At 37.0% G+C, this 10,403-nt stretch overlaps 1 protein-coding gene across 1 annotated transcript in view; it reads left to right on the forward strand.

Annotated features, from left to right (window-relative positions):
- Positions 1 to 8,949, forward strand: part of WDR64 (WD repeat domain 64) — a 72,404-nt gene extending 63,455 nt beyond the window's left edge. Inside the window, 6 exon segments of the mRNA XM_050709826.1 lie at positions 824 to 911; positions 2,326 to 2,385; positions 2,789 to 2,898; positions 3,697 to 3,885; positions 7,749 to 7,927; positions 8,855 to 8,949. Coding sequence (XP_050565783.1) covers positions 824 to 911; positions 2,326 to 2,385; positions 2,789 to 2,898; positions 3,697 to 3,885; positions 7,749 to 7,927; positions 8,855 to 8,949 — 721 coding nt within the window.
- Positions 8,950 to 10,403: the final 1,454 nt, after the last annotated feature.

Here is a 10,403-nt window from a genome sequence, read left to right on the forward strand (position 1 = left end):
CAGGAGGACCCTACTATGACTTTGAATAATACAGGCTTAGGATGTACTGTATGTACTGTGAAGGTACCTGGATGAATTTGGCTATGGCCACATATACACACAGGATGTTAAAGAATGGAAGCAAGTTTATAAATTCAAAGTCTGAAAAATTACAAAGTCACAGTCACCTGTGAAAATTTTAGTGTGCTATCCCAGCTACACACTTTCTGTATGGCTTTTACTTTGTCCCAGATATTTAGATACTCTTATCAAAAACACAGCAGTCACGACATCAGTGTAAATTATGGTGCAAGAACCTTTCATTAAGAGTCAGAACTTTTCTTGGCTCAGAAACAAAAACTAAAGAATACATCCATGTTTTTCCTGAGTTTCTTCCACACAATCCCATTTCTGAGCATTATCTTAATAAATTGAAGGTTAGTTTCTATAATTAATTGAAAACTATTTGTAGAGAAAAGCACTGTGTAAAATGAAAGCAGACAAGCCATTGGCATGTACTGAATTTTTCCTCTTCTCTTCGCTGGAGGATGAACATCAGTGTTCATTTTGACTTAATATGGATTTAACTTGCTCAAAAGTCTTGACAAGAAAGTTTGGCTGTGTAATATGTAAACCTTGCTGATTTACTTGGGTACATTTCTAAAACACCAGCAATTCTTAGTCTAATCAATCTAATCATTTCAGGCACCATTTCATTACACTGTACTACACAGGATCGTGTTGACTTCCAGATAACAAACAGTATGTTCAAGATTGTCAGTGATCTCTAATAATGTATTTCATATTTTAAGCCATCTCTATCCAGTTATTTTCTTTCACACAGGAAAGTTTGTTTTCTGTCCTCTACTACTGCTGCGAGTACAGATATCAATGCCATTCCAGAGCACAAAGACAGATTGAACCTAAATAAGGTAGGTACAGTGGCTTCAGGGATTCAGTACCCTGAATTTAATGTCTGAAGTAACACAACTAAAACAAAATGACAACAAACAGATGCTGCTGTGGCTGTACCAAGAACCATGATTCAGACACTAATATGGAGTGCAAAGCAATGGCCTCATCAGTACACAGCTATAGAAGGAAAGAAAGCAATTGTGACCTGTGCTAGCAGCTCATTGTTAGACTTTTAATTTCACACCAGACCTGGCTTTCATCTGTCAGGCAATCAGAGTTTATCTGCTGTCTGACTCTCCTCCAAATCTCTATACTCACCCTGGCCATTTTCCTCTTCTGCATCTGTCATATGAGATTTTTGTCCTTTAATGTGTCACTTTTCTTCTCAAATGCCTATTAGAACAGTTTCTTATAGTTTGCTGCTCTTATGCTGTCAGAATTTGGATGAATCAAGGTTTGGTTTTTGTTTTTGTTGTTGTTGTTGTTGTTTTTTAATTTGTTTCAAAACTGAGCAAGAGTTTGAAGCTGGTGTTGAAAATGAAGAGGATTTTCCACTCCCCATTGATTCAAATCTGCACGTGAGTTCAGGAAGGCAGCATGCACTGAGCAAGATTTTGTTTATTTATGGAAAAGTAACACCCTATTACCTATTCATCTGATACTCTCCCTTTGTCCTTTTGTGGTTGTGCCACTGAGCAGATATACTTCTCATGACTTCTGCACCCTTCTCTTTTATCTGCAGTGCTACTACTAAATTCTTGTTCCCATTATAGATTTTCCTTTTTAGAAGGTCAGCTACTCTATCAGCCTCCTTGCTTGCTTGCAAATGTACAGTCCTAGAAACCAGATGTGATCAGTATGAAGGCTGGAATTACAGAAAAGACTCCTGTCTAGTAGTAGAAACGAAGGAGATAAGAAGCAACCACATCAGGAAAGAGGGAGCCTTCTCAGGAAACTAAGCAGTAATGGGTCATAAGGAAAATGGTTCTTTGATTCTAGTTTCACATGAGTGCACTGGGAGGTTATAAAACATTAAGCTTTCATTATGTATGCATATCAGCAAACACTATCCATTTTACCAGGATTGAAATATAGTTCAATCCCTAGAAAACTCTAAGACCTAGCTTGTGCAATAGATAACTGTCTGGACAAGATGAATCTTATTTTTTACTCTTGTCGTTCAAGGAAAAAAACAACTTTACATTCTTTCCATTTCAAATCTATTCAAAGATACATTACTCACAAATAGTTTATGTATTTCTTTGCATATTAATAAATGGTATATTATTTTCTACTTTGTATGCTTGACAATGACCTGAAATCTTTTCATCATTCTGCCCAGGGTTTACCAAGAGCATATGGTAGCAACAAGCAAATGTGTGGCAATAATGAAACGTATTTATGTTTTGCTTTTTTCTTTTTTAAACAGAGGGACGTATTATGCGCTGGAGCATTCTGTCATTCTTAGAAGATCCACAAAATAGTAAAAGAGTAAGGAAAAATCTGGCATAGTTTCTTAACCTGAACAGTATAAGAGGGTAAGACAAATAGAGAAAAATGGATTCAGACCTCTACAGGGACTAAAACTGTTTCCTGCACATAAAGATCACGTCTTTTGCTTTCAATAATAACTTGATGCTGTGAAAAACAAGAGAAAACATAAGTAAAATTCTGCCAGCATTATTCTAGTGTGTTCAAAGAGGTTACGTTAAGAATTCATTTATCCCTGTCCCCTGAGTGTTTCTACCATGTGCCATTTGCAGCCTGTTTGTTGGAGGGAATAATATTTCACCTCTTAATTTTCAGACAGCCATACTGATGAACCCAGTAAGCCAGTAACCATGGTGGCATACAGAACTGCCTGAAATGTGGTTATGTTGCTTTTTTCCCTCAGCAAATAAAGGAGGAGCTCTGCTGGAGGGCACGTTCTACTGAAGTGGTTGGCTTATTTCATGAAGAGGAGAAAAACGTGGTAGTGACAGCATCTGTTGATGGTTCAGTCAGGTACAAAATGACTAACACTTCTTAATTCTATGGCCAGTCAGTTGAACAGTCTCCAAAGGTCTTCTTCTTGCTGGACTTGCATATAGGCTAATAGGTGCATTTTCTGTTCTGCACCTGCAAGAACGAATTTTTTAATGTAACACTTCTGCTTTTCCCATGAAGTCATACCTTTTACAGACTGTCATTTTCTACCAACAAGGTGACCTTGAATGCATGGGTAACATCCCCATATGACCTCCTGTTCCCATTCCATTTTAACTTTCAGTACTTTCTAAGTTAACATGGGTTGTTAACATCACAACGTAGCAAATTAAACCATTTCAGTCTCAAGCCTTTTTACAGACAACTGCATAATTCTTTCTTGGCTAGTAAGTACATTTGAAGTTTTTGTTTGTTTGTTTGTTTGTTGGTGGTGGTTTTTTTTAATTTTATGTTTATTTTTGGGGGGAGAATCGCTGAGGAATTTTTGTGTAGATCCTACTGTGGTGGCAGTACCTTACAGTTAGAGCAGTTCAGGATATTGGTGCCTTTACTCCTCTATTTCTTACGTATAAAAATGAACTGTTTGATTGTTTTCTGATTTTTCCAACATCCTTCTGAGATTTTTTTTTCTCAAGTTACTTAAATGATAAACTGATCTTTAATATCGTGTTTTTTTTTTTTTAATGACTTACACACTGCACTCTAGTGCAATGCTGCAGAACCTGATCATGTATACAAACATTATTCATGTTTGCTCCACTTCTAAAATGATCCATTTTTCCTTTCTGTCCTTTGGCAACACTTCTATGTCTATAGACTCTGGCATGCCACGAATGGATGCTATCTTGGTTACTTCGGACAGCCCGGGAAGTTTGAATTATCAGATATCAGTCGGTTGATTTTGCCTTGTGATGTTAATAGCTTTCCTATTATAATTAAAGAGGAAAGCAAGCATATGGAAAATAAAAAGAAATTTGAATATCCTCTAATGCCGGACAGGGACAGGTAGGATCTTAAACATTTATATACATGTATGACTTGGGGAACAGTTCTGAAAATATTATACTTACAAAGCATCTTTTGACTGAAGGTCATAAAAATAAAAATAATTCCTATGAGGTATTCAGTATAATCCTTTTTTTTTTTTTAATTAATGTGGTTTTACAAACCATGAATGAATCTCTTAAATGTTATAACTAGGTGACTGTTAGGATTAGGTGATGGTCAGGATTTGAATTGAGTAATAGTGATGACTACATAATTGCTTCAGATTTTAGCCTTATTTAGAGTCTGTTTGTTATGTACAATGTTCAGGTTAGCAGCCTGTTTCTCTTCCAATTCCACAAGCTGATATACTTCTGGGATCCCCAAACCTTTATTGAAAAAGCTTAATGTGAATAGCTTCATCCCAGAAACAATCTTTCAGTTTAAAAAATGGTCTTATTAAGTTTGCTGGGATGTTGTAGACATATTCACATACTTCAGACCATAACAGTCTGACACAGGCATGTTGTATGTTCAATAGCAGTGTTGGACCTCTTTAATTCTAGGTAGAGTTCTCAAGGGATGTGGATTGGCTACAAGTCAAGCCAGTAATACTTGGCCCTTTAGCTAAGGCTGTAGGAAGTCATATTTCTAGTTCTGGAGATCCCTGTTTTATTAATCATTGGGTTAAGCAAATGCAGAAGCAACATGCACATGGTCTTTAGTGACAAGGCAATCCAAGCCTAGGAAAAATCATTTCACAGCTTAAGAAAATCACGCAGGCTTTAATGTTAAGGTTTCGTGTATCGTGTGCACTTTTTAGGCTGCCTTTTAACCAAAGCACTTTGGGAAAATGGGAAAGCTCAAAGATACTTTAGTGTTAGCCCATCTAGGCCAGTATCCTGGAAGCACTTATTATTACATAGAGTTCTTACTAATGTGAGTAGTGCCACTGAAGTCAGAATAGTAATTCATCAGTGAAGAGAAGTTCTTGGCTGTGTTTGAAGGACTATTCCCTATAGTCCTTTTGAACAGGCAGCAACCAGTCTGAAACCTCTGGAATCAAAGATACTATAATTAAAGTCAGCTAACCTTAAAGAAACTTTGCATAAATGACATGCCTGTGTCAAACACGACTACTTTTTTAAGGACCCTTCAAATATTTCAGTAAAGGAGAACAGGTAGCATACATTTAAAACACAATAATTAGGCTGGAAGAAAATGAGAAGCCTATTTAACCGTGCAAAAACTGGAAAAAAAAAAAAAAAAAAAGGCAGTCACATACTGTGCAACAGAAAGTTTCAGTCTTATCATTCTATATGATCTGTATGCTGCCACCTCAAGAGTAGCTCGATTCTCTGGATTAATTGTACCAAATAGTATAACGGATAGGTAGCCTACTTTTGCTAGCTAATACTTACCCAAGAGTCTGTGTTACTTACATATGCTAGGCTTTGCTCTTCACAGGGTATAGGAGCTTCTCTTGGGTTAAGTCCATTTATCTTCCTGATGTTAATACTATTACCTTATTGGATAGCTGTCATATAATTCACCAAGATAATATTTTAGAATTTTAAATGATAATTCACATTATAAATGGTATTAACAGATATTCCCTAAATGTGCATATATATGAAAAGGTACAAACCCAGCTGAATAGCATAGGTGCTCACAGTTTAAATGAGTGTCTCAGGTGACATACAGAAAAATGTCAGCAGGAAGACAGACCCATAAAGAAAAATTGTATCAGTTTCTCTCTGTAGTTTACGATTCCTTAGCTTGTGTGTTATTACATTTTTTTGATTATAAAGTTAAACTGTGTTAATCTGCACTAATAGATATTCTAATCTAGATTATTTCTTCTTGTGATTAACTTTGGAAACCAGATATATGACCAGAGGAAACCCTCTTTGTTATTACAGTGGCACAGAGGAATTGTAGTAAGAACTGAGAGAAATGATGAAAAGCCACTACCAGACAATGAGTCTGCACTCAGTTTTGCTAACTAGTGTTTTATATATCAATTTATCTAGCCTCCTAAAGATGACAAACCAGTGTCTGGATTGACAAAGTGTAGATGAAGCACTTCGTGGCACCTTTGAAGCTCCCAATATAAATCATATTTTGATGATATGGAATAATTTATACGTCAAAATAATTTTATTTTGAAGCAATTAAGAATGTCAAATTCAAAATTGCCATTTAGATAGGAGCATCAAATAGTGAGGGGTATGAACTCTTAACACCCTCTCCTAAAATCTGTGGTACTGTGGGTCTCCTATGTACCACAATCTGTAATCCTAATGTGGCCAGCTAAGATTCAAACAGTAGTCAGTAAAAGACATTACTCCATGTGACCATTTCTCTCGGTGTATCTTGGGTGAAATGATGACAAGGTGAGTGGAAGATACTTCTCTGTTGCTTATTGCCCTGTCTTGCCACCTCCTTTCTCTTGTTTCCTGGGACACCAAGGATCAGTTCTTATCTCATACGGATGATTTGACTAGTTGGAGCTAGTGGATTACTTGCTGCTAGGTAAAGGTAGCCAAGCACACAGTTTTGAGACATTCTGTCATTTCACCCCAAAGAAGCAACAAGTTGACAAGCTCCCTTAAGTAACAGTTATACCAGTCATGGACGCTGCACAGTCTCTGAAGTGGCCTGTGTTTAAATCACGGGGAAACTGCTGGAGCTGTTTGTGCTGTAGGAGCATACACTGTTGTTCAACAGCTGTAGACAGCGATGTATAATAAGAGAGAACAGTGTTAGCAGGGAGAAAAAAAAAAAAAAGTTGATGCTGGGTATAAAACATGAATTTTAATGTAGCAGAGTCAGTGGCTGAGAACATGGTGGGACAAGTCAATAGAGCTGGGCTCCACATTGGCTTTTACTTAGTCATCTGAAAAGAAGGCTGATAGAACATGTAAGATACTTTCATGTTCAAAAACATTAGCACTGGAGTACCCTTGTGACTGGGATTTTGATGAGAAAAAAGGTTTGATTTCCTTTTATTAGCCTTAGAGATGAACAAAACGGTGGACTTCAGTTTTTACTTCAGACTAGAAAAAAACGTAAGTAGAAAATATCTGTACATTGTACCAGTTTGAATTAAACTCATGTTTTCAACTATTTCAAGGTTTAGCTATACTTTTTTTTTCCTCATTGGAGGACCATAAGTTGCTCTCCTAGGGTGAAATCACTGCTATATTGTGTAAGAACAGTTAAATTTCCTGCCCTGTCTTTAAGTATAATACCTAGGTAAGTATCAGGATTCAGGTGAGCGTGGATGAACTATAAAGGTACTTGATGTATTTTCAGTAATTCAGAGCTTCCTACAGTTTACAGCAGTAATGCCCTTTTGTTCACCTGCATCTTTCCTAACCGGTTGCTGAAGTGTTTGGGATTTGTACAGCCCAACAGAGACAGCCAGAGTGACAGTCCTGAGATGAAGCTATCATCTGGGAGAGAGTTCTTACTGCATTACCCTTTGGCTAGACTTCCATTGTCCTCTAATAGCATACATCCAACAAACCTGACAAGTAACCTGAAAATTATTCCTGTATTGAACTTATCCAAGATGTTAATAGGTGATGTAACTACATAAGTATTTAAAACTAGCTTTAGTTTAGGTGATAAAAAAACATTTTGCTATTAACCGTCTTGATTTGTTGTCCCAGGGGAAGCTGGAATCTTGCTAGTTGTGCCTTTTCCATAGCAGAAGGATCTCTTCCTAATTTAGAAATGTTCAAAACTTGTGCATAAAACACAATCTCTCTACACAGTAATTGCATTCCTTACTTCAGATAACATGAATGTTACTATGCTGTTCAATAACAAAAGTAATATGCAACAGCATTTCTTTATTACCTTTTGTCTTGAGCTAGTAATGCACTGACTTTGGTTTCCCTTGATCAGATCCACAGACAACCTTTGGAAATTTTTGAGTCAGGAAACAGAGAAGCTGGTGCAGTATTTGGGTCTCTTCCCATATATGAGGTAAGCACAAGTGTTTTCTTTTCCACCTTTTGCAGTGACATTAATGCAGCAGAAGCCATTAGCACTAGTAAATGGTTACAATCACATACTTGGACATTTTATTTTTAAATGCTTCTCAATTTAATTTTCTCACATGGTTTGCATTACTACCAACTCAACTCCAATCTCCATTTGAGGAAGCTTGGGAAGCCAATTGAAGAGAGCATGCAACACAGTGAGTAGTCCAGACATTTATTTTTCTTGTTCAACTTCATGTCATTAACTTCTTTCAGAATCTTTATTTTAGCCAGCCCAAAAACTACTGTTTCTTATCTGCACAAAGCTTTGGCTGCTTTAATACTGTTTTGTGGGTAATATTAATTAGATTTATTATAAGCTGTCTAACAAGGCTTCCTCGGTTGTTCCTTATACGGAGAGAGCCCAGAACTTCCACAGCTCCATCCATCTCACCTATTGTAGGATGGAAAGAATCACCTTGTGCAGAGGTGCTGATTTCTCTCTATAGAGGGAACCTAGAGAACTAGCTTGGTTAAGACTCCTAACATTTAAACGGCTGGTTAGGTGGGGTGAATAGAGTATTCAAATATATATGACAATGTTTGCAAAAGCAGCTTTACATAGTATCTCATCCATACTAACCCAATGAAAATGAACTCGAGCTGATGCATAGTGTTCAAATAGCTTGCACATGTGCTACTTTTTTCTGACCATTAATGTGCCTTGGAAATCTATGTTTTATTTTCTTCAAGAAGAAGATAAAATTCAGAGGGTCTCGTGTCTTGGCAAGTTAAGGAGCAATTAAACTGAAGCCAATGGCACTGCAGTAGATTTACGGTAAAATGACATCAGACTTTTTGTGAGCTACATGTACAACAAATATGTATATAGATATATAATTTTATTTTTTGCCTGTGCTGCTACAAAACACTATAAAGTGACCTATTTACATGAACATATTCATTAGCTCTTGAAATTACGCAATTTATTTTTAAAGGTCTTCAGTGGAACAAAGCTGAGATGTCCAGTCCATCTAGATGGACGGTGGAGACAGAGCTCAGTGGAGAACAAGATCAAGACAAACAAACATAATGTCCATCTTAAGACAAGTGGATTAGCAGGTTCCTTATTTTTTTTCAGTTATTTTCTATTATACTTATATCCATTTCATTATTAAAGAACATATAGAAATCAAATCTGCCCCAGTCCTTCATGCAGGGAAAAAAATTCTAATAATGCCAGTGTATGACTATTAACAAGATACAGAAAAGTCCATCTCACTCTACTTCTTGATGGTTGATAACAATGAAAAGCAACTTCTTATGATTAACTGCTTTAAAGATTAAGGGCCATATATCTGCAAAAATGCTTGTGTCGCTACCCATACAGATGTCTCTGAAGAATAAAAAATATCTGGGATGGAACTAATTTTCTTCATAGCAGCCCATATGATTACTGTGTTTTAGATTTGTGACTATAAGAGCATGGTAACAGCTCAACAACGGGTGTAGCTATTGCTGAGCATTGCCTGCACTGTGTCAAGGTGTTTTCCCCACCCCCAGTGAGTAGGATGTGGGTGCACAAGAAGCTGGGAATGACCACAGCTGGGACAGCTGACATAAGCTGACCAGAGATATTCAATACCATATAACGTCCTACTCAGCGATAAAATGTTGGGAAAAGGAGGAGGAAGATGAGATGGTTATGGTTACAGTGTTCATCTGCCCAAGTAACCATGATGTGTGCTGAGGCTCTGCTTCCCAGGAATGGGATAAACATCAGCCTGCTGATGGGAAGTAGTAAATTAAGTTCTTATTTTGCTTGCTTGCACATGCAGCTTTGTTTCACCTATTAGACTGTCTTTATCTCAACCCACACATTTTCTTGCTTTTGCTCTTCCACTTCTCTTCCCCATCCCACTTGGGGAAATGAGCAAGCAACATCGTGAGTACTTAGCCATTAGTGTATGAAAGCTAACACCGCTACAATTCCAAGTCCTATTTGCCTTTGAAAGACAGCCACATCAGCTCTCTTCCAGCTATTGAAAATTACTTCATCTTCAGAGATTAATAGAAATTAACAGATTCAGAGAGCTGCATACCCATTTCTTTACATGCTCTTAAAAATGCATCATTTTATAATTATGTAAGGTTTTCCCTTTGGCATTTTCCCTATTTCTAGTTGAAACTTAAGTATTTAACTCTGGTTGTAAGATGCAGATATCCCTCTTCTTTCTAGCTTATTAAATACTTCTTCAGAGAATCACTGAATGGTTGAGGTTGGAAGGGACCTCCAGAGATCATCTAGTCCAAACCCCCTGCTCAAGCAGGGTCACCATTCTTCCTTGGTTCTTCCTCAGAACTGACTACTTACTACATTTCTTCTTAGGCTCTTAATGTTTGAATTTTTTTCAGTCTTGCTAGCTGCTCCCTTTGGTTTCCTTTTTAATTTCCTGTGTTATCCAAGAGATGATTTTTACTTATGTCTAGTCATGTCTCCATATTCTCCATTGTGCAGAACAGTCCCTCCATAATGCAATATTATTT

This window comes from Cygnus atratus, chromosome 3, assembly GCF_013377495.2.
Source record: "Cygnus atratus isolate AKBS03 ecotype Queensland, Australia chromosome 3, CAtr_DNAZoo_HiC_assembly, whole genome shotgun sequence".
NCBI classification, from domain to species: domain Eukaryota; kingdom Metazoa; phylum Chordata; class Aves; order Anseriformes; family Anatidae; genus Cygnus; species Cygnus atratus.